The sequence below is a fragment of the Dendrobates tinctorius genome, unplaced genomic scaffold (assembly GCF_039654945.1).
Source record: "Dendrobates tinctorius isolate UK_male_01 unplaced genomic scaffold, ASM3965494v1 ptg000180l, whole genome shotgun sequence".
NCBI lineage: Eukaryota > Metazoa > Chordata > Amphibia > Anura > Dendrobatidae > Dendrobates > Dendrobates tinctorius.
In genome coordinates this window covers 677,501-702,903 of record NW_027361847.1, presented here as the reverse complement: position 1 = coordinate 702,903, position 25,403 = coordinate 677,501, and the positions used below count along the sequence as shown (strand labels likewise).

Below are 25,403 nucleotides of genomic sequence, written 5' to 3'. Positions count from 1 at the left end.
CGTCTCCAGTAATCTGGGGCCATAACTGGGAATATTATTACACTCCGGACAGACATCCCGACCCCTCTACAGCTCTTATAGGGAATCCCCATGACAACTCCTCCGGGCAGAGAGCTCCACAGAATCCCTGCTCTTACAGTAAAGAATCCTTCTCTCCTATTCTGGATTTCCTCCTCCCGGTGTCGGACTCGTCACATCACACAATAAAGCTGATAGAAATGTAGAGGAGTTACCTCTCCGCTCAGCAGGGAGATGATCTCCAGGGCGCAGTGGAATAATCTCCTGGTGGTCTCATCCCTGTCCTTGTCCATCCTCGGGGGTCATTCAGGAGGAGGAGGGATGAGCACTGGATCAGCTGGAGGGATCTCGTCCTGCCGGCGTCTTCATGATGAAGGAGAAGATGGAAATCACAGGGGACGAGAGAACGACAATCACTAAATTCTGCCCAAATATCCACATTTATCAGGAAGAATCTGGAGGAAAAGCCACAAAACTCCACCGCGGCCTCCTCCGCCGATCTGACCGCTCATTATCAGCCTCGTAGGCGGAGGACGGTCACCGTGGTAACTACACCTCCAGCGGGGGAGGCGGTCACCGTGGTAACTACAGCACCAGCGGAGGACGGTTACCGTGGTAACTACACCGCCAACGGAGGACGGTCACCATAGCAACTACGCCCCCAGCGGGGGACGGTCACCATGGTAACTACGCCAGCGAGACGGTCACCATGGTAACTACACCTACAGCGGGGGACGGTCACCGTGGTAACTACATCGCCAGCGGGGGACGGTCACCATGGTAACTACACCTCCAGCAGGGGACGGTCACCCTGGTAACTACACCACCAGCGGGGGACGGTCACCATGGTATCTACACCAGCAGCGAGACGGTCACTGTGGTAACTACACCACTAGCAGGGGACGGTCACCGTGGTAACTACACCTCCAGCAGAAGTCAGTCACCATGGTAACTACACCGCCAGCAGGGGACGGTCACCGTAGCAACTACACCGACAGCGGGGGACGGTCACCATGGTAACTACACCCACAGCGGGGAAGGTCACCATGGTAGCTACACCCACAGCGGGGGACGGTCACCATGGTAACTACACTGCCAGCGGGGGACGGTCACCATGGTAACTACACCGCCAGCGGGGGACGGTCACCGTGGTAACTACACCGCCAGCGGGGGACGGTCACCGTGGTAACTCCACCGCCAGCGGGGGACGGTCACCGTGGTAACTACACCCCCAGCGGGGGACGGTCACCGTGGTAACTACACCCCCAGCGGGGGACGGTCACCGTGGTAACTACACCTCCAGCGGGGGACGGTCACCGTGGTAACTCCACCTCCAGCGGGGGCCGTGAGGTGAGGAGGAGACGCTGCACATCCCCCATACAATGCTGCCCGTCCCCAACACTGAGGAGCCGCAGTCACATGGAGCAGGAGCCTCCACAGGAACAGCTCTGATCTCCCCCACACTCTCCTCTCACAGATTCACCACAAACCCTCCTGTCATCTCACCGGAATGGCGGGAACCGGAAATCTGCTGCTGGCTGACCGCAGAGAACACGAGCTGCGCACACCCGGGACGGAGCGGCTGCACTGAGCGCGGGAGGACCTGTGGTGACGTCACCGTCATGTGACCAGGGGGCGGGGCTCAGGAGAGAAGTGGTGAAGGACCTGTGGTGACGTCACCGTCATGTGATCAGGGGGCGGGGTCAGGCGATAAGTGGTGAAGGACCTGTGGTGACGTCACCGTCATGTGATCAGGGGGCGGGGTCAGGAGATAAGTCGTGAAGGACCTGTGGTGACGTCACCATCATGTGATCAGGGGGCGGGGTCAGGCGATAAGTGGTGAAGGACCTGTGGTGACGTCACCGTCATGTGATCAGGGGGCGGGGTCAGGAGATAAGTGGTGAAAGACCTGTGGTGACGTCACCGTCATGTGATCAGGGGGCGGGGATCAGGAGAGAAATGGTGAAGGACCTGTGGTGACGTCACCATCATGTGATCAGGGGGCGGGGTCAGGAGATAAGTGGTGAAGGACCTGTGGTGACGTCACCGTCATGTGATCAGGGGGCGGGGTCAGGCGATAAGTGGTGAAGGACCTGTGGTGACGTCACCGTCATGTGATCAGGGGGCGGGGTCAGGAGAGAAATGGTGAAGGACCTGTGGTGATGACACACACATACTGTACAGTCACCATAGCTCCCAACCGTCCCTCATTTTGTGGGACTCCCGCTTTTACCCGCTGTCTCAGCCAGAACTCTATTACCTGCACTGCAGGGAGATAAGCCGCACGCCCCCCATGCACCCCATTCTCACCTTCCCAGAGACCCACCACATCCTGCAATGATGTCGCTAGGCTGTTCTTTTCTGTGCGCACAGGACCTGTGATGAGGTCACAGGAGGGGAGGAGTCAGGGGTCACATGATCAGGGGCCTCAGTGTGGGCTGGACTCTGCTGTGCTGGTTGTCATGGTGCTGGATGAGGGCAAGTTTATGTGTGGGGTCAGGAGGGGTTTTCAGGGTGGATGTAGCAGAACCGCACGTGTATAAGATGTACGGAGCGGAACCGTGTGTGTACGAGGTGTACGGAGCGGAGCCGCGTGTGTACGAGGTGTAGGGAGCGGAGCCCTGTGTGTACGAGGTGTACGGAGCAGAGCCGCGTGTGTACGAGGTGTACGGAGCGGAGCCGCGTGTGTACGAGGTGTAGGGAGCGGAGCCCTGTGTGTACGAGGTGTACGGAGCAGAGCCGCGTGTGTACGAGGTGTAGGGAGCGGAGCCGCGTGTGTACGAGGTGTACGGAGCGGAGCCGCGTGTGTACGAGGTGTACGGAGCGGAGCCGCGTGAGTACGAGGTGTACGGAGCGGAGCCGTGTGTGTACGAGGTGTACGGAGCGGAGCCGCGTGTGTACGAGGTGTAGGGAGCGGAGCCGTGTGTGTACGAGGTGTACGGAGCTGAGCCGTGTGTGTACGAGGTGTACGGAGCGGAGCCGCGTGTGTACGAGGTGTACGGAGCGGAGCCGTGTGTGTACGAGGTGTACGGAGCGGAGCCCTGTGTGTACGAGGTGTACGGAGCGGAGCCGCGTGTGTACGAGGTGTAGGGAGCGGATCAGTGTGTGTACGAGGTGTACGGAGCGGAGCCGCGTGTGTACGAGGTGTAGGGAGTGGAGCCGCGTGTGTACGAGGTGTACGGAGAGGAGCCGTGTGTGTACGAGGTGTACGGAGCGGAGCCGCGTGTGTACGAGGTGTAGGGAGCGGATCAGTGTGTGTACGAGGTGTACGGAGCGGAGCCCTGTGTGTACGAGGTGTACGGAGCGGAGCCGCGTGTGTACGAGGTGTACGGAGCGGATCAGTGTGAGTACGAGGTGTACGGAGCAGAGCCGTGTGTGTACGAGGTGTACGGAGCGGAGCCCTGTGTGTACGAGGTGTACGGAGCGGAGCCGCGTGTGTACGAGGTGTACGGAGTGGAGCCGCGTGTGTGCGAGGTGTACGGAGCGGAGCCGAGTGTGTGTACGAGGTGTACGGAGAGGAGCCGTGTGTACGAGGTGTAGGGAGCGGATCAGTGTGTGTACGAGGTGTACGGAGCGGAGCCGTGTGTACGAGGTGTACGGAGCGGATCAGTGTGAGTACGAGGTGTACGGAGCAGAGCCGTGTGTGTACGAGGTGTACGGAGCGGAGCCGCGTGTGTACGAGGTGTACAGAGCGGAGCCGCATGTGTACGAGGTGTAGGGAGCGGATCAGTGTGTGTACGAGGTGTACGGAGCGGAGCCATGTGTGTACGAGGTGTACGGAGCGGAGCCGCGTGTGTACGAGGTGTACGGAGCGGAGCCGCGTGAGTACGAGGTGTACGGAGCAGAGCCGTGTGTGTACGAGGTGTACGGAGCGGAGCCGCGTGTGTACGAGGTGTAGGGAGCGGAGCCGTGTGTGTACGAGGTGTACGGAGCGGAGCCGTGTGTGTACGAGGTGTAGGGAGCTGAGCCGTGTGTGTACGAGGTGTACGGAGCGGAGCCGCGTGTGTACGAGGTGTACGGAGCGGAGCCGTGTGTGTACGAGGTGTACGGAGCGGAGCCGCGTGAGTACGAGGTGTACGGAGCAGAGCCGTGTGTGTACGAGGTGTACGGAGCGGAGCCGCACATATACGAGGTGTAAGGAGCGGAGCCGCGTGAGTACGAGGTGTACGGAGCGGAGCCATGTGTACGAGGTGTAGGGAGCGGATCAGTGTGTGTACGAGGTGTACGGAGAGGAGCCGTGTGTACGAGGTGTACGTAGCGGATCAGTGTGAGTACGAGGTGTACGGAGCAGAGCCGTGTGTGTACGAGGTGTACGGAGCGGAGCCCTGTGTGTACGAGGTGTACGGAGCGGAGCCGCGTGTGTACGAGGTGTACGGAGCGGAGCCGCGTGTGTACGAGGTGTACGGAGTGGAGCCGCGTGTGTGCGAGGTGTACGGAGCGGAGCCGTGTGTACGAGGTGTAGGGAGCCGATCAGTGTGTGTACGAGGTGTACGGAGCGGAGCCGCGTGTGTACGAGGTGTACGGAGCGGAGCCGTGTGTGTACGAGGTGTACGGAGCGGAGCCGTGTGTGTACGAGGTGTACGGAGCGGAGCCGCGTGTGTACGAGGTGTAGGGAGCGGAGCCACGTGAGTACGAGGTGTACGGAGCGGAGCCGTGTGTGTACGAGGTGTACGGAGCGGAGCCGCGTGTGTACGAGGTGTAGGGAGCGGAGCCACGTGAGTACGAGGTGTACGGAGCGGAGCCGTGTGTGTACGAGGTGTACGGAGCGGAGCCGCATGTGTACGAGGTGTAGGGAGCGGATCAGTGTGTGTACGAGGTGTACGGAGCGGAGCCATGTGTGTACGAGGTGTACGGAGCGGAGCCGCGTGTGTACGAGGTGTACGGAGCGGAGCCGCGTGAGTACGAGGTGTACGGAGCAGAGCCGTGTGTGTACGAGGTGTACGGAGCGGAGCCGCACATATACGAGGTGTAAGGAGCGGAGCCGCGTGAGTACGAGGTGTACGGAGCGGAGCCGTGTGTGTACGAGGTGTACGGAGCGGAGCCGCGTGTACGAGGTGTAGGGAGCGGAGCCACGTGAGTACGAGGTGTACGGAGCGGAGCCGTGTGTGTACGAGGTGTACGGAGCGGAGCCGCATGTGTACGAGGTGTAGGGAGCGGATCAGTGTGTGTACGAGGTGTACGGAGCGGAGCCATGTGTGTACGAGGTGTACGGAGCGGAGCCGCGTGTGTACGAGGTGTACGGAGCGGAGCCGCGTGAGTACGAGGTGTACGGAGCAGAGCCGTGTGTGTACGAGGTGTACGGAGCGGAGCCGCACATATACGAGGTGTAAGGAGCGGAGCCGCGTGAGTACGAGGTGTACGGAGCGGAGCCGCGTGAGTACGAGGTGTACTGAGCGGAGCCGCATGTGTACGAGGTGTACGGAGCGAAGCCATGTGTGTACGAGGTGTACAGAGCGGATCCGTGTGTGTACGAGGTGTACTTTTAAAAGTATTACTATAAGAAGTATAACAATACAGTTTATACATTAATAATAGGTCACTATTTCAGTATTAGTATAACAAGGATAAGTATTAGCAGAATCGCGCAGATAGACGCCATATAACTATTGCGAAGATCACATCGCAATCCTCGGACTGGCCGATACTGCTCCTGTCATGAGTGTGATGCATTACTATGTAGCTGTCACACTCAGGTGTGGAGAGCTGACAGTCAGAGGATTGCGATGCGATCCTCACACGAGAAATACGTCCGTCTGCCCCTAACAAGTATAACTGTACAGTAACCATGAGCTGCATTCTAGTTAATAATTTCATAATAAGCAATTTATTATTATTATTATCACTCCGAGACTACACACTGCAAAATCATGATGGGGAGCACCTGCCGCCATGATTTGGCAGTGTGCAGTCTGAGAGTGACTGCAGACATTTATCCCAACCCTCTAATAACTTTATTATAATAATAAATTGCTTATTGTGAAATTATTAATCAGAATGTAACTAGTGGGTGGCAGACGGTGCTGAGCCGGCTGTCAGTGCCGGGGTGAGGTCACAGCCGCTCTTCTCTATACACAGAGCAGTGACTGAAGCCGTGCCGGCGCCGCCCCTATGACTGGAAGAGCGAGGCTGCTGCGAGGAATAAAGTTAATTTCCTCCTAGCAGTGGGACTCTCAGTGCATGCGCCACGCCAGAACGCTATTAACTATTATACTGTGCATTGGAGGAGCAGAGGGGACAACATTCTATGTATCATTCTATGTATGTGTGCAGTAACAGGGACAGCGGCTCAGTATTGGGATAGCAGCAGGATGAGGAGTTTGTGCAGGTTGGGAATACATTTGCACATGGAAACACGAGAAGCAATGGGACGAAACTGAAAAGGAGAAGATACAGATTAGACATTAGAAAAAACTTCTTGACAGTGAGGGTGATCAAGGAGTGGAACAGGTGGCCACGAGAGGTAGTGAGTTCTCCTTCAATGGAAGTCTTAACACCGAGGCTGGACAGACATCTGTCTAAGATGGTTTAGTGACTCCTGCATTGAGCCGGGGGTTAGACACAATGATCTTTGAGCTCTCTTCCAATTCTAACATTCTAGGATTCTACATGGGGAAAGGTGGTAGTCCCGGTCGCTGATAAACTCGTTCTGCCGCCTGGTCAGACTGTGCTCACGTTGCCGTACGAGCTTGTACGCCCCTCGAAGGAGTAGAAGTCCAGATAGAGCCAATCAATGGACTAAATACCTGCGGGGCTCCTCATTGCCCGGACATTAGCCATCGTTCATGACGGTAACGTAGTGGTGCAGGGTGTCAACCTGGGGGAGGACAATCTCACGCTCTCGCCCAAAAGTAAAGTGGCACAGGTGCTGGGCATGCCAGAAGAACTGATGCAGTCGGAGGCTGTGCTGTTAGCAGTGAAAGAAGGGGATCCCTGGACTGTAGCCATTACCATTTCCCCAGAGCATCCGTCTGGAAGTATGAAGGAAGGGCATCGGATCTTGAAGCAAATGCGGGCTGAACTGACGGGACTCTAATCACAACAGATACAACAGGTGGAGGCTGTACTGGAGCATTACCAAGATGTCTACTCCCGTCATGACGATGACTTCAGGTGCACAACAGCCATAACCCATGAGATACCCACACAAAGCGCCGATCCAAGAGGGACATTGGCAGATCCTGCTGACATGGAAATTTATATGGGTAGATTTACCCCTGTGTGTACTGTGGCCTGCCCAAATTAGACAGAGTCCTATTGAACGCTCAAGGAAGGAAAGACGCCACACCTGGTTAGCAGCAATACCTTCCAGCAAAACTCTGGAAATTTTATTGAATATACTTGGCTTTATCAGCTGTACAGAAAGATACATAAAGGCTGAACTTCTTATCTAATTGGTCAGTTTAAATACATGAACATATATGGGTGTCCGACCTGGGGTTACTTAGACACCACGTGATTTACTGTCCGGAGTCTTGCACTCGTCAGCAAGTCTCCAATATCGGCTGGACCATCTGGCCTTACTTCCTCATTCCCTATGTCTGCTAGATATTTCTCAGGTCACAAGATAATGCTATCATTAGATGACTGGGTAGCCGGTCAACTTCCACCAACTAGTTATAAGGTTCAAACTGTAAATATGTATCTGTGTGCATATGGCTATATAAGAATACATGAGTATATAGCATTATATAGCCTATAGCAGGCAAGTGAGATCTATATGAAATACATATACATATATATTTTCATAACAATCCCCCCGTAGATATCACTTGCCCTAAAATCCTGCTCCTGGCCCAAAGCGCTGCAACTCTTTTATGCTGCCAGTGGACTGACATACGCCTAACGCATACATCCTCCTCTGTACAGACTTTCACAAATGGGCAGTCAGGAGATCTGTCCCTAAAGGGGGTGTGGTGCAATGTGATAAAAGTCTCTTAGTTATCAGTCTATGCAGTCAGTGCATGTGTATCCTCTGTCAGGTAGGTAATTTATTCAGTCAGGGAGGTCATCCACAGCATCATTCCAGCTCAGGTGTATCTTCTGGTATGAAGGCCTTTTCCTGCAATGCGATGCGTGGATCCAGGTGGGGGTTTTCCCTCCAGGTTGGTGGCGTCAGCACTTGGAGAAGGGCCATCAGATCTGGGATTGAGTGCTTCTCTTACGGACTTTTTTCACCCACACTCAGTCTCCTGACTTCAGGGGGTGCATACCAGGCACCGAATCTTGGACCTGGCAATAAAGGAAAAACTCGAGAATGGACATTAGCAAAATTCTTGATAAATTCAATTACGCATGCAGACAAAGTATCATATTGCATAGTCAACTGCTAAGTAAACAATACCCCTAAACTGGGTCTTTTACCCAAATAAAGTTTCATATTGGTGACAGCTTTTTCTGAGCCTATGGGAGTATCTAATGCCAGGGTTTGTCTGTCACTTGGGCAAATTTTTTAGCATGCTGCTCTTAAGTGTCCCACCTAGTCTATGATGCGGGATGGTGGGAAGTGTGTACTGTAGGCCTAAGTCTGACCCTACTGCTGATCAGATCTCTTGTGTCAGGTTTGCTGTGAATGTGGGTCCCTGATCATTTGCTATTGCTTCTGGAACCCCCATATCTGCACGCTATTTTTGAGAGTAGCTTCTTTGCAGTAGTCTTCGCCCAAACGGTTCCTTACTGGGAAGTCTTCAGGCCGGATGGCGTGGGGAACTTTTCCCGCTTGTGTGATGTTGAATTTGTCGGAGGCCAGACAGCTGCTAGGAATTTGGCAGTTAAGGTGGGAGTCCAGCCTATTCAGGTCATTCATCTGTGTCTTCAATTCCGTGCGGGGGCCATGTGCCCATTGAACCACTGTAGGGTACACACTTTGAAGTAGGCTGGGTCTGTCTTGAGGTAGATGTTTTGAGGTAGACAGGTTTCTTGGAGCCCAGTGCTTTTGCCCTACAGCATCCAGCTTTCCTTCTCCTCCCGAGTCTGATCCTGCTACTTCTTGTACAGGTTTCAGGAAGTCATTTTGTCAGGTTTAGTGACTGGGTTGTGGTAATTGACATTCTCTGAGCTGATTGTGGGATTTTAGCTGAGGTTTCGTCTATGTCCGTGCCTCCCTCTGTATGAAGACTCGAGTTAGACTGTGTCAGAGGAGGACTTGGGACTCTTTGCATTGGTACAGATCCAGCTGGTATTCTCCGGGGATAAGGGGGAAAGTCAAACTGTTATAGCCTTGGGATACCTTCGGACTCATGCAGCTCATCTCGGGGGGACAGGGGGAAGTGTTGCTGTGAACTGCTGACCGTAGGACTGTGCTGGAGAAGAAGCTTCCCCACGAGGGGGTGGTGGAGGACAATCTTCTGAAATGTCTCCATCAAATAGGTCCTTTCTGGTAAAGGTGGGCACTATTCTTCTGCCTCAGAATTCATATCCACGTCAGAGTCTTCATCCTGGAAGTGATTCAGCTCGTTGGCTGGTGGAGGAGGAGGCAGCACTTCTGTCCAATTCAGAGATGGCGTCTTCACTGGTTTTCCCATTGACTTCTGTATGCCAGGTTTTCTCTTCTTCAGTCGTCATGTAGTATCCGTCCGGCTCTACGACCTCTCCCATTTTCCATATTGTCTTCCTCTGGCTGCCACATCTGCCATGTTGATGCCCCATGTCTCTACTGTGTTCAATTTTCCGTGTGCCTTGACCTTCAACACTGCCACCACTTTTAGTATTTGGAGAGTGTCCAGCAGGTCTCTGATGGCTCCATGATGCTTCATGGTCGATCCGCTTGCTGTGATGAAGTCTCTTGCAGCCCAGATGGGTCCGAAGTCGTGTGCTATGCCATGCGAGTACCTGGAAGTTTTGTTCTTTGCAATCTGGCAGGCCTTTCGTCAGCTCTATCAGCTCCGCGTCTTGGGCTCTTGGCTGACAAACTTTTGGACCATAGGATGTCTTGATTGCTGGTCACTGCACAGCCTGTGTGGAACCTTCCTTCATCATTTGCAAAACTGGAGCCAGATTTTTCATCTGAGGGTCCGTCTCCGCATCCCCCCTTGGGAGTGGGAGTAGAGACAGGTAATGGCTGAGAGCACTGAAGAGTGGTGGAGAGCAGCCTTGTCAGGAGGGCGTGTGCTGCAGATATTGTTTTCATGCAGGAGGGCCTCCCCCTTAGAACTGGATCCAGGCCGGCTGAGAGGTAGTCTAGAGGCCTCTGGTTTTCCTCCGTGGGCCTGTTTTAAGACACCGGTAGCATGACCTTCTCCATCTTTGTCCTTTTTCCATTCGGTCAGGATGGGATGGCTTCTCGTAGTCAGGGAGGCCTAGAGCTGGCGCAGAGACTATGAAGTCTTTCAGTTTCCTGTACGAGATAAAGGCTGCAATGCGTTGATGCAATTGTACAGAGGCTGCATTAAGCCTGGAGCACCAGGGATCCAAGTTCTGAAGTACAAGACTAGACCAAGGAAGGCCTGCATCTTCGGAGTTGTTGAGGGAGCCATCTTCTCCTCCGCGGTCCTCCGGTCATCTGTCAAGAGTTTCGTCCGGTGGGCGATACGGTGTCTTCGGGAACGTAACTTGCTTTTGACACCACTGGACTCTGCTTTTTGCAAAAAAAAACATCCATAACACCGCCACAGATGTACAAGGAAGTGAAAGAGATGTTGGCACACATGCTGCAGAGTGGAGTCATACGGGAGAGGCAAAGACCGTGGGAGGCTCCCATCGTTCTAGTTCAAAAGAAGGACGGGACCCTGCATTTTTGTGTTGACTATAGGCACCTGAATGTCCAGTGCGGGACTCCTACCCCTACCAAGAATTGAGGAGTCGTCTGCCTTGGGAAAAGCAAAGTACTTCTCGTCACTAAATCTGGCCAGCAGATACTGGCAGGTGCCCATGGCTGAGCATGACTGGCCAAAGACAACGTTCATACTGCCCATGGGATTATTTGAGTTCAATCAGATGCCCTTCGGCCTTACCAACACTCCTGGAACATTTCAGCAACTGATGTAGAGATGTTTGGGAGTTTTGAACTTTGAGGCTACCCTCTTCTACCTAAATGACATCATCATTTATGCAGCCAGATTTCGAGAACATCTCCGACGGATTGAACAAGTGTTGAGTTGGCTGCAGAAGATTGGCCTGAAAGTGAAGCCCCAAAAATGTCACCTTTTCCACAAGTAAATCGAATACCTGGGACACATTGCATCCACTGAGGCAGTGAGACCTGCATGTGAGTAGACAGCAGCAGTGCAGGACTGGCCCACCCCGAAGACAGTGAAGGACTTTCGGGCCTTTCTGGGACTTACTGGGTACTACCGAAGGTTCTCGTAAAATTTCACTTGTATTGCTAATCCTCTGCTGGAGTTACTAAAAGGAGTAACATTCAGTGCAAAGAATCGGCTCATTCAGTGGGGAGATAGAAGCCTTCGGAGCCTTAAAGATGGCCCTGACTGTAGCTCCCATATTGGCCTATGCAGACTTCTCTTAACCCTTCATGCTGACGGAAGCCTACATGGCCTAAGGGCCGTGCTGTTGCAGGTGCTGGACGGGAAGGAGCGAGTGATTGCCTACGCGAGCCGATCCCTCCAAGACTCGGAACTAAACCTGTTGTGAATTCTCTTTCTGGGCCCCCCTCTGGTGGTTACTGGAGGTAGTGGAGCTGGTCAGACTGACAGAGGGTTGCCACCTGATGATAATGACGATTGGAGATCCGGGGTTTCTGACTGGAGTATTTAAGACAGCTGACTTCCCTCAATCCCTGCAGGTGATTTTCTTCCTGTGCCTTCTGACGTCTGATGTCTCCTGCTCTGTTCCTACATGGTTCAGCTAAGTGGTTCATTTGCTAAACTTTTTGCATTTGATCTGGTTTTGTCTGTCTCTGCTTTGTGCGGGTCAGCTTGCTCCTGCTGGGGCTGTGCTGGATCACCGCCCATATGTTACTGCTTGTGTCAGTTTGTTCTGTCCCCTGTTATATTGGTCTCCTTTTGCTTTGCTTTCAGTATATACCAGAGTGCCGATATAGTGTGGGCAAAGTCGTGTGACTTCAGTGGTTTTTTTTGTGCATCAGACGTGTTGGATTTTTCAGGTTTTTTTGCGTGATTGCAGACAGTGTCTTTCCTTTCCTGTCCTGTCTAGTCAGTCTGGGCCCCATCATTTGCTCAGTCTATTTTTCTGCCTGCGTTTGTGTTTTCATCTTGTCTCACCGACAATATATGTTTTGGGGCTATCTATTCCTTTGGGGTCTACTCCAGGGCAGTTTAGATTTCACCTTTCTTGCTTTAGGCTGTTAGCTCTCCGGCTGTGCCGAGGCATTTAGGGCATCGTAGGTACGCTCCACGGCTACTGCTAGTTGTGTGGATAGGAACAGGGGTCTGCAATCCGCTTAGTTACCAACCTCTCTGGTTTTCTGGTGGCTTAGCCTGGTCCTGCTATCCTCCTCGGTGACCCATTCATGAAATATAAACCCGGATAATTACAGTTCCTTCAAGCTGGTATTGCTGGCATTAGTGTGGGCGATGACCGAGAAATTTGCCGAATACCTGTCAGGGTCAGAAGTCATGGTGCGCACAGATGACAATCCCCTTGCCCACCTAGAAAATGCAAAAATGGTGGCCTTGGAACAAAGATGGATGGCCTGCATGGCGAAATACCGATACAAGATTGCATATCAAAAAGGAGCCAAGAATACACATGCTGATGCTCTGTCAAAAGTGACCCATGAGCAAACTGGACGTGACCGAGATGAAGAGCTGGAGGCAGATGAGATTGCTGGGTTTCAGGACCTCGCCAGGTCGTTGGCGGCGATGCCGGGGCAGATCGGAGAGGTGTCGGGAGTACACTTACTGGGATGACCTTGTGATGACTGGGAGCAACTCCAGCAGTAAGATAGAGAACTTACCCAGTTGAGACGGTGGGTGGCCTTAAAACGAGTCCCCAGTTGGAGTAAAAGGGACACTCTGTCACCTGGAATGCTGCAAATTCTCAGGCAGTGGGAGAGGCTCCAATTAAAAGACGGCTTACTTTATTGGAAATATCGGAAAGTGCAGTTGGTACGGGAGTTGGGGGTCACCTGGCAAGTGGTACTCCCAGAGAAGTTGATCAGCATGGTAGCCACGGAGGCTCATGAGAGTGGGGCTCAGTTTGGCCTGAAGAAGATGTTCCATTGGTTAAAGAAGTTGGTCTATCATCCCCAATTGAAGACTGCAGTAGAGGAGGCCTGTCAGCGATCTCGGTGCTGTGAACTGGCTAAACCTCCAGAACAGAAGGCCCCTACGCACACCATCGTGACTTCTGCCCCCTTGGAGTTATTGATGATCGACTACTTGACTGTGGGTCCAGCGCATCTCAGGTACGAACATTGTCTAGTGATGACCAACCACTTTACCAAGTTCGCTGTGGTGACTCCGACCCGGGATCAGACTGCCGAGTCAGCTGCACAGGCTATCTGTCAGGACTTTATCCGGGTATACAGTTGTCTGAAGAGGATTCATTCCGACCAAGGCGCTTGTTTAAAAGGCCGAGTGATGGAGCAGCTCCACCGCCTATACCAGATCGAGTCCAGGACGACGCCCTACCATCCACAAGGGAATGAAGCCTGTGAGCATTTTAACTGGACATTGATTCAGATGTTGAGAACATTGGAAGAAGATAGGAAAGTCCATTTGCCTGAGTATGTGGCTGAATTGCTATGGGTATAACAATCAGGTGCACAGTACAATTGGATATATGCTGTACACCCTGTTGTTCAGGTAAAAAGGACGGGGAATTACAGAGTTGGAATTGGATCCAGAAGCAGACTACCCACGGACGGTGATATCTTCCTGGGTTCGTGAACATCGACACCGGTTGCAGACTAAGTTTCGAGAACTTGAACACCATGAAGCGTGCCCCTTCGAGGGACAGCTCTCAAGGCTGCGGACCGAGTATTGGTCTGAGATAAGCAAAGTATTGGATCCAAAGGTCTCATCTATGAAGTTCAACCCAAAGGGGAATAAGAGGCGTCTACCCGAATAGTCCACTGAAGTATGTTGCGTCATTGCCGATCCCAAGAGGGGAGTGAGCACCAAGTGTCCCTGAAATGCTTGATCCCACGGTTCCCAATTGTGATGAGGAAGAACCACTTGCTTCGTTCTCGGAAATGGATGGCTCGCCGCCCACCAGTACAGAAGTACGTGGGCCTGAAATTCCAGAGATGGCTGCTCCAGTGAATCCAGACGTAGACCTGTCCTCTACCACTCAACCTGACTTACGCCATACCCAGCTGATGACAGCTGGAATACCTCCCACTCTTTATGAACAAGACCAATTTATTTGGCAGTGGATCATTCAAGAGATGGAGGCGTATCATCGTCTACTGCAGGAACGCTCACCCGTGGAATGGCGAGCTAAAGGAGAGGAGGAGTGTAAGGCGGAAGACTGGGCTGCGGGGACCTGTTCCAAGCCGGGTTCGGACCTGCCGAGGCTGCGTCCCATGTTTCCCGGGGAACGAATAGGGGACAAGATAGGCCCCATGACCCGGGAAGAGGGGGCGTGTTCAAGCCGGAAACAGTGCAGAATGCGTGCAAAGCTGCAGAGTTCCCAGCCGACAGGGAGCGTGTACCAGGGTGAGCAGCATGCTCTGCACCCCGAGCGCCGGAACTGCGATGGACTGCAGGGGTCAGCTCCCAGTAACGCTGATGGGAAAGTGAGAGCAAAAAGTGCTGTGCACTCAGTGACAGTTAATACCGCGCACATGCAGAGGAACGAGGGCCGTGTAAAGGACAGTCGTTTGCGGTCCTCTTTGCCACAAGGTACACATCACCCTAAGTTTAACCCTGGGATTGCTGTGGCCCTCTTTGCTTTGGCTGCACAGGCTCATGGACTAGTGGCTCAACAAGGAAAACCGGAGTCCACCTGTTGCCACCAGAAGACGGATCATCGTTCAAGGGACCCCATCTGAGGACATTTTGTTGGCCATTGCTGGTACTACAACCCTCAATAGATCATCTGCGGCTGAGGAAACCACAGACACAATAAGTCTGCTAAGTGAACTGTTGCTATGTTGCCACTTCACTTTATCTATTCCCCATTTAACTGTTTATCTTCCTGCGAGGAGTACCTTCCCTGTTCAATTAAATTGTTAACCCTTGCTCTATTTTCCTTGTGTCACTGCATCCCGCAACCTGCTTACACCTACATGTGGTGGCCGTGACCTTATGTGGAGGTTGCACAAGTGCTGTTGGTGTCAGCAGCTATGTTTCATTGATGACATCATGAATTCACAGATGTTCTGCTCTATAGTGAAAGAGAAGATGCCGCCATCACTCCATGCTCTTGGTAGACCAGCACTTGTCCAACATGACAATGATCTAACACACATCTAAGGCCACTGTTGCATTTCTAATGAATAGAGTGGAAGTGATTCAGTGGCCAAGTGTCTTCTGATCTGAACCCCACCACACACCTATGGTGAATTATGAAGAGACAAGTTGTCATCACTTTCCATCCAACACCCAGACTCTAAGAGAGCTCGTTCTCGAAGAAGAGAAAAAAACATAGGTTGTATATTATGTCACCAACTTGTTCATTCCAGGCCTAGAAGACTTGGTGCTGTCCTTAAAAATCATGGAGGCCATACAAAATGCTAGATGCAGCTTGTGGGGTGCACTCATTTTTGCATCAACTAATTTGAGTAAAACTGAAGATTTTGTAAATAAATTTATATTATTAACCTTATTTTTTATATTTTCATTACAAAAAAAAATTTCTATGAAACTCAGTGTTGGCAAAATTTTAGAAATGGTTCTTGTGTTCAGTGAGATATTAATTAAAATCTTACCAATCGGGGGGGGGGGTGTCCCGACATGGAGCAGTGAAGACGTGTGGTGCAGAACTCCTCCACTCCAAGATCTTGAAAAGCTGTCCAACTGGCACATAAATCATGGGCAAAACAAAGAAAAGCTCATCATTCCTCCTCTGCCTCCCAAGGAAACATCACTCTCCACGACACAGGAGATACAGGCCGTAAAACTATTCAAACTCCCCCCTCCCCTGGTCAAACACCCCAGACTCACTATCTCACTAAGATAGATGGAGATAACACTGCTCATCAGGCCACAGATAGTCAAAGGGAAGCCCAGTCAGGGCCTTCCTGTAAAATCAACATGGCTCTGGCCCCTCTCTCCACAGTGTAGATAAGCAGACGTGGAGTTCAGTGAAAACCCGGCCCCCGAGGGTAGCAAGTGCAACTCACAGTACAGAAAGGGGCACATAATAACAATAACAGATCCTAATGCTCAAACCCAGAATGGAATAAAATATCTCCCTCTCAGGACATCTGATAACCCTGACACAGACTTTGATTTAACAGCTCCTGGCGGAGAAATGAATACTTCTCAAGTGCCAAATATTATAACATCGGCGAGGTCTACTGTATTCCAATCTCGCCCCCAGCTGGGGATTCATCAGCAGGACAGAATACAGTCATATGTTAAAGTTTGGGCACCCCTATTAATGTTAACCTTTTTTCTTTATAACAATTTTGTTTTTTGCAACAGGTATTTCAGTTTCATATATCTAATAACTGATGGACTCAGTTATATTTCTGGATTCAAATGAGGTTTATTGTAATAACAGAAAATGTGCAATCTGCATTTAAACAAAATTTGACCGGTGCAAAAGTATGGGCACCCTTATCATTTTCTTGATTTGAACACTCCTAACTACTTTTTACTGACTTCCTGAAGCACTAAATTGGTTTTGTAACCTCATTGAGCTTTGAACTTCATAGCCAGGTGTATCAAATCATGAGAAAAGGTATTTAAGGTGGCCACTTGCAAGTAGTTCTCCTATTTGATTCTCCTATGAAGAGTGGCATCATGGGCTCCTCAAAACAACTATCAAATGATCTGAAAACAAAGATTATTCAACATAGCTTTTCAGGGGAAGGATACAAAAAGTTGTCTCAGAGATTTAACCTGTCAGTTTCCACTGTGAGGAACATAGTAAGGAAATGGAAGAACACAGGTACAGTTCTTGTTAAGCCCAGAAGTGGCAGGCCAAGAAAAATATCAGAAAGGCAGAGAAGAATAGTGAGAACAGTCAAGGACAATCCACAGACCACCTCCAAAGACCGGCAGCATCATCTTGCTGCAGATGGTGTCACTGTGCATCGGTCAACAATACAGCGCACTTTGCACAAGGAGAAGCTGTATGGGAGAGTGATGCGAAAGAAGCCGTTTCTGCAAGCACGCCACAAACAGAGTCGCCTGAGGTCTGCAAAAGCACATTTGGACAAGCCAGTTACATTTTGGAAGAAGGTCCTGTGGACTGATGAAACAAAGATTGAGTTGTTTGGTCATACAAAAAGGCGTTATGCATGGAGGCTAAAAAACACAGCATTCCAAGAAAAACACTTGCTACCCACAGTAAAATTTGGTGGAGGTTCCATCATGCTTTGGGGCTGTGTGGCCAATGCCGGCATCGGGAATCTTGTTAAAGTTGAGGGTCGCATGGATTCAACTCAGTATCAGCAGATTCTTGACAATAATGTGCAAGAATCAGTGACGAAGTTGAAGTTACGCGGGGGATGGATATTTCAGCAAGACAATGATCCAAAACACCGCTCCAAATCTACTCAGGCATTCATGCAGAGGAACAATTACAATGTTCTGGAATGGCCATCCCAGTCCCCAGACCTGAATATCATTGAACATCTATGGGATGATTTGAAGCGGGCTGTCCATGCTCGGCGACCATCAAACTTAACTGAACTGGAATTGTTTTGTAAACAGGAATGGTCACAAATACCTTCATCCAGGATCCAGGAACTCATTAATAGCTACAGGAAGCGACTAGAGGCTGTTATTTTTGCAAAAGGAGGATCTACAAAATATTAATGTCACTTTTATGTTGAGGTGCCCATACTTTTGCACCGGTCAAATTTTGTTTAAATGCAGATTGCACATTTTCTGTTAATACAATAAACCTCATTTGAATCCAGAAATATAACTGAGTCCATCAGTTATTAGATATATGAAACTGAAATAGCTGTTGTAAAAACCAAAATTGTTATAAAGAAAAAAGGCTAACATTAATAGGGGTGCCCAAACTTTAACATATGACTGTATATGATATTACTGTGCGGCCTATGCAGGACTCGTCAGTTACATGTGAGGAAACTGAACAGGGGTTACTTAGTCAATCCCAAGACCTGCCCGCATGGTTTCTGCAGATTTTGTGCACTCAATTGGTGCAAAGTGATAATTTTGGCACCCGGCTGTCCACCGCAACACCCATCGGGTCATCACTACAATCAATGCCGCCTGGGGAAGGGAGCAGCAGATTAGTAACATTGTCCGACATTCAACCACTACTGCAGTCTATTCCAATCAAAGAAGACATGTCACCCTTTGCAAAATATATTGTGGATGAATGTAAACAGGAGTTTGCAAAACTTCAATCAGAAGTAACTACTTTGACAATTAGAGTGGACGCTCTGGAACAAACTACGATAAAATCATCATCAGAAATCTCCGCTCTCCAGGACACAATACTGCACATATAGTAAACCTTCAATCGCATATGGACGATCAGGAAAATCGGGGAAGGCGCAACAACTTGAGAATCAGGGGTCTTCCAGAATCAGTCTCAGCGTCAGATTTATCAACCACCCTGAATCAGCCGTTTAACAAAATACTGGGAGCTCCTTCTTCATCAATAACTGAATTAGACAGAGCACACAGAGCGACCCAGAACCCAATAAACCCAGGAACGCAATCTGCAGAATCCATTATTATAAAACTAAAGAAGAGATCTTATTAAAAGCCAAAGACAGCCTTGCAACAATCGATAAAGGCCGGTGACCACTGATTCTACCTGACCTATCCAGAAGGACATTATCTATAAGATCTGCTTTAAAACCTCTCACAGACATTCTTGGGGAACGGGAGCGTCCCTATTGCTGGGGATTTCCGTTTATTTGTCAGATGTGAAGGACGTTCGATTTGTCTCCGTTCACCAGAGGACTTGCCAGACTTTCTGTCTCAGCTTAACCTCCCTCATATATCGCTTCCTCAATGGCTGCAGGTTTTCTCTCTTCTGACTACAGAAAATGGTCCACGCCGTCGGTCGGATAGAGAGGACTCTCTTCCTCATGCGCTTACACAAAGATCCTTCAGACGACCACAGGAGCCAAACCCAGTGAACAGATCACCCCCAAGAGACCCGGATTGAAATATTTAAGCTGTAACCCCTTTCTGCCATGAGACGTACTATCCCGTCCATGTGCCCTGGGACTTAATTCCCAAGGACGGGATAGTACGTCTAATGCGATCAGCGGCGCCCACGTGGTGAGCGCCGCTGATCGCGGCCGGGTGTCAGCTGATTATCACAGCTAACACCCGGCACAATGTGTCAGGGGCGGTCACGGACCGCTCCCGACACGTTAACCCCTTGTACACCGCGATCAAACACGATCGCGGTGTACCGGGGGTTAAAGGGAAGCATCGGCAGGGAGGGGGCTCCCTCCGTGCTTCCCTGAGCCCCCCACGGCAGCGCAATGTGCAGCACTGCTGCGGGGGGCTCTTTCCCTACAGGCCCCCGGATCCAAGATGGCGACGGGGGCCTTCGGGGGCCTGTAGGGAGCTGACTTCCTCACTGCCTGCAAAGCGCAGGCATGAGGAAGTCTGCAGAACTGCCTGTGACAGATTGCTGATCTGTCACAGTGATCTGTGATGTGACAGATCAGCGATCTGTCACAGGACAGTGATGTCCCACCTGGGACTATGTAAGGCTAGTTTCACATTGGCGCTTTTTTGCGCAGCGCATCGTGCGCAAGAAAAACGCATGAAAAACGCATGAAAAACGCAAGCAACGCTGCGTTTTTTTTACTGCAAGCGAACGCTGATGCGTTAAAAAACCGCAGCGTTGCTTGCGTTTTTCATGCGTTTTTGGCTTGCGCATGCGTTTTTCACGCGCATGCGTTTTTAGGTGTGATATTTCAAAAACTGTTTTTAACAAACAAGAGAGAGTTCACCAATGGGACAAATGGGACAACAGTGGGAGTGTCTTTATATAGACCTTGTACAGCAGAATTCCTCACATTTTGCTGCTTTGCCAGTGGATATGATGGATATGCGTATGGATAATTTCCGTTTCAAGCTTGATCTTGACATCGCGATGTCTCAGGCGTATGCCTTTGCTTGCCAGCGGGAGAGGGAGAGACACCAGAGATGGCAGCGGCGTCGCTTTTGGAGGCATCCGATAATAGAAGTCCGGGAAAGCCGTGGAGCGTATCACACGCTGTACACCGAGCTCCAGGTCAACCCGCAGAAATTTGGAGACTATATCCGGATGTCCCAGGAGAGCTTCATGGACTTGCTGGGTATGGTCGAAGGCATCATCCGGAGACGGGACACTCAGCTTCGGCGTGCCATTCCTCCGGAAGAAAGGCTCCTGGTCACCTTACGGTATGTAATTTTTTGCCAAAATTTATTTATTTTTATTTTATTTTTAAATTTTTGGTGTTTTTTTTTTTTTTTTTTATAAAAATTTTTTTTTGGGTAATATTTTTTTTGCATCATTTTTAGCGAAACTGTTCGGCACCTTATGGTATGTAATGTTGTGCCTAAATTGTTTGGGTTTTTTTATTAATTATTTTTTTTAACATTTTTGGTTTTTGGTTAATAATTTTTTGCATCATTTTTACTGAAACTGCTCGTCAACTTATGGAGTGTAATGTTGTGCCTAAATTAATTTGGATTTTTAAAAAATGTTTGTTTTTTTTTTGGGGTAATATTTTGTTGCTTCATTTTTAGTGAACCTTTTTTTTTCCCTAATTTTTTTTTCTCATTGGATTTTCTCATTTACTAATCAAAATTCTTTGCAAAATGTTTTTCTGCTATATTTTATTTAAAAATCATGCAAAACAGATATCCCATGTACTTTTGATTTCCAGGGTTTTTATTTATACCCTAGACAGAAATATAATTTTTTTTTTTTTTTTTTATTGACAGGTTCCTGGCAACTGGAGAGAGTCTGTCATCCCTGCATTTCCAGTACCGGCTGGGAATCTCCACTTTATCCGGGATAGTTGCCGACACCTGCAGGGCTCTGTGTGAAGTTCTCTGTCCGGAGTATCTGCCCTTACCCACCACCGAAAAGTGGCTTCAAATAGCTGAAAAATTTTGGGAACTCTGCAATTTTCCAAACTGCCTAGGAGCCGTGGATGGGAAGCACATCCGAATCACGAAACCAGCAAGAAGTGGCTCCGAGTTCTTCAATTATAAGAAGTACTTTTCCACAGTCCTTATGGCGATAGCGGATGCTGACTGCCGGTTTGTGGCGGTGGACATTGGGGCTTTCGGAAGGAGCAACGACTCGCACACTTTCAAGAACTCCAATATGGGCCGGAGGTTGTACAGCAACCATTTTAATTTTCCACAGGCACAGCCTCTTCCCCAAACTGATGCTCCACCACTGCCATTTGTTTTAGTTGGGGATGAGGCATTTCAGATGTGCCAGAACCTGCTAAAGCCGTACTCCAGCCGTGCCTTGGACCACACCAAGAAAATTTTCAATTACAGGCTGACAAGGGCACGCCGGACTGTAGAGTGCACCTTTGGCATTTTAGTGGGCAGATGGAGAATTCTTAGCACCGCCATCAACCTGAAAATGGAAACTGTGGACGAGGTTGTGAAGGCATGTGTGGTTCTGCACAACTTTGTAATGGCAAAGGAGCCACCGAACTTTGATATGGACGAACCTGCTGCCAACCCTTTGCCTGATTATAATCAGCACCCTCTTCGGTCTTCAGTGGAAGTTGCCCAAATGAGGGACAAATTTGCGGATTTCTTCGTAACCGATGTGGGTCGTGTAGCATGGCAGGACCAAATGGTATAAATATGTTTGTTAATAAATGTTAGCATCCTTCACACTGGTTGATAACTGACCATGTCATGTTAAATATTTTGGTTGTACTATCTCCACTCTTGCATGCAGACTGGAGAGATGAGAAAGGTTTACAACTTCTACCATTCCCTGGCCTGGTGTCATGAAGTGATGATGCCCCCCAAAAAAAAAGCATCCTGACTTCATAAATAAAATAAAATAATAAAATACCATCCTCAAATCAGTCTTTATGATACCTGCAAGTTGAGAATATATATGCCTTGTACCCTCCACCATCATTCTGACCAATACCAACAGACAGAAGAGACTGGTGCATGAAAATACAAGTCATATATTTGTGTTTGTCACATCACATAGCTCCAAGAATGACACAAGAAACGTGTCAGTACTGGAGCTATGTGGTGTCACAAACACAAAGTGTAAGGCGCAGTGTGTGCAGGTGATGAAACACAAAATAACCAAACATTTTTATGAAAAAAAATTAACAATTTTTTTTATTTAGGATGGTGGAAATTGGGGGGTGTGGAGGGATGAGGAATGGCTGGTGGAGGTTGTGGTTAGAGGGGAGGGAGGAATTAAAGAAGTGGGAGAAGGGAGGCGAGGTAAGGAAATTTGGGAAGTGGGAGGTGAGGGAGGAGGGAGGGTGAGAGACCTCCTGCTGTTTTCCCTCCGATTTCGGCGGCTGCCTACCCGTCTTGTGCCGGAGGACATACTGGACCCCCGTGACCTGTGTGACCGCCTGGAGCTGGGGGACCGCATGGTGGTTGGGGACCGCCTGCCAGGATCGTGCTGCATGCTGGTGGTGGTGAAGGTTACGGTCGGTGCCGCAAATATCGAGTGCGGGTCCCCCGTCTGCTGATGCTCCGTGGTGGTGGCGGTGGCAGTCCAGGCAGGGGTGGTCCTCGTGCTGGTGGCGCTGAAGACAGGGGTGGTGACGGGCCATCCTGTGGTGGTGGCGGCAGCAGTGGTGGGCCAGGCAGGAGCAGCGCTTGGCATGGAGATGGCGGGTGACAGTCCAGCTGCACTCGGACTTGGGGTGGTATGCAGTGGTCCGACGAAGCTTGGAACAGTGGTGGCCGTGCAGTGATATGCAGCAGATGTCGGTATTGCAGTATAACGAGTCAACGGTGGCACTGGTGGAAATGCCACCGCTGACTGCTGCATATACCGAGTCTGCTGCATAGCCTGCATATAAGCATTGTTGCAGGCCTGCATGACAGTTAACTGGAGTTCAGGGGTAAGGTGTTCCGCCGAGTCCCGAGCTATCTGTGTGTAAAAATGCTGGGCTGGTCTGGCGAGGTCGGCTTCCAGGCGCTCAAGGCGACCCTCGATAGACTTGAAGCGTTGGTCCAAAAGGAGGAACCCGCTATCAAGTCTATCAGAGAGTGCCTTGAGGCTACTCTGAAAGACCGAGCTCAACTGAACGAACTCGGGCATGGCAGGCCTGTCCGAGGCCCTCTGCCGCTGCTGGCGGGAAGTGCCCGCAAAACCAGTGGCAGAGACCTGGGACAGGGGAACACCTGAGCGACCAGCTTCCTGGTCTCCAGATGACTGTGGTCCAGACCTGCAAGGTGCTTCATCGCTGATGGATGGCTGGGAGGGGTCCGTGGCAGCTGGATGAAGGACCGCTTCGGAGCCAGGTTGCAGGGTGCTGCTCCAGGTGCTGTGAAAATATAAGAAAGAAATTAGTACTATAGCATAAAAATCGACAAGTCCTGTGGAATTGAAAAGCACAGAATAAAACACAATACAACTAGAATATACTTACGTTCGGGAGGCAAGGACCGGTCTTAAAAAGGCCATGGCACGATGATACCGGTATTTCGTGCCGGTCCTTGACGCAGCACCACTGCGAACCTCTCTCTCCTGGCGGATATCCCTGTTGAAGCGGTCCTTCATCGAGCGCCAACGGGTTCTGACTTTGTTCACTGTAGGGAAACAATAAAACACAAAAAAAAAAAAAAATTAAAGACAATGCGCTGGAGGCTGTGATCACCTAACTGTGTGTGATGCTAGAAACTCCATGGGGTTAATAGCATCACACCAAGTTGTGTGATCACGGCCAAGATCACTGCTGCATCACACTGCAGTGAAATACTTACGAAACTCCTTGCGGACCCTGGCAGTCGCGTTGTCCCAGCCATCCATCAGCGATTCGGCCACCTGGTTCCAGAGCCGCCGGATCACCACGCTGTCCGAGTGCAGCTGGTGACGGGTGTCCCACAACGGAACTCGCTCCTGGACTAGACGAATGAGCTCGTCATTGTCCAGGGCGAGCTCCTCCTCCCGCAGTGGAGCCTAGAAAATAAAGAAAAAAAATTTTGATACATTGAAATATAAAAATAAATGCATGAATGAAAATAAAATACAAATAAATTACATATTCCCAAAAAATCCAGCAAAGTACGTTGCAGAAAATATAAAAAAAAAAAACAAGCCATGCTATTAAAAAAAACACACCAAAAAAACCCCCACACAAAATACATTAAAATAACCGAAAAAACATTTTCAATGTTTTTTTTGGTGTGTTTTTTTTAATAGCATGGCTTGTTTTTTTTGTTTTTTTTTTTAATATTTTCTGCAATTTGTACTTTGAAGTTTTTTTTTTTTTTTTGCTTTTTGAAAGGCATTGAAAATGTTTTTTTCGGTTATTTTAATGCCTTTCAAATACCAAAAAAAAAAAAAACCAACAAAGTACACATTGCAGAAAATATTAAAAAAAAAAAAAAAAAATTCCAAGCCATGCTATTTAAAAAAAAACCACCAAAAAACACATAAAATACATTAAAAAAACGAAAAAACATTTTCAATCCCTTTTCAAAAACCAAAAAAAAAACAAAAAACGTTGCTGTAAATATAATAAAAAAACCACACTAAAACCACAAGCATAACAAAAACCCAAAAATACTCATAAAAATGAAAAAAAAAACCTTTCAATAATAAAAAAAAATATAAAAAAAAAACAATACGGTTTCCCAAAAAAAATTGCATATAGAAATTAAGATATCCCAAAAATTTAAACATTCTGTACTTACATCCCGTCTTCCCGCCCGCACTTGGCCTTGCTGCTGCTCCTGCCGTTCCTCCTGGCGTGGTGGCGTGGTGGAGGATGAGCTCTGAAAAATAATAAAAAAAATTACCCACATGTGTACATTTTTTTTTAACTATCCATAGGGAAGCATGGTACTCACTTCTTCGGCCTCGTGCCCAGTCTCGGGTACGAACTCTTCAGATGAAGAAGACATGCTGGAAAAAATAAAAAGAGAAATTAGTACATAGAAAAGTTTTGAACTTTTTTAATTCAACATTCAGGCACACATATAGGTATTTAGGCCTGTTTCACACTTCCGTTTTTTTGGATGGTCCGCTAAAAAAATGGATCCGCCGTTTTCCCCGCAAACGGATCCATTTTTTTGACGGATCCGCGGTAGCCGCAAATGTAAGTCTATGGGAAAAAAAAAACGGATCCGCGAAAAAATCGCGGATCCGTTTTTTTAGCGGCGGATCCGTTTTTTAGCGGACCA

General features: G+C 49.5%; 2 protein-coding genes across 2 annotated transcripts in view; both read right to left on the bottom strand.

Moving 5' to 3' along the window:
- The window catches only part of LOC141054919 (uncharacterized), a 205,864-nt gene that overhangs the window by 51,459 nt on the left and 129,002 nt on the right, over positions 1-25,403 (bottom strand). Inside the window, 1 exon segment of the mRNA XM_073551813.1 lies at positions 8,194-8,204. Coding sequence (XP_073407914.1) covers positions 8,194-8,204 — 11 coding nt within the window.
- Positions 1-25,403, bottom strand: part of LOC141054903 (oocyte zinc finger protein XlCOF8.4-like) — a 206,272-nt gene that overhangs the window by 142,606 nt on the left and 38,263 nt on the right. The window lies entirely within an intron of this gene.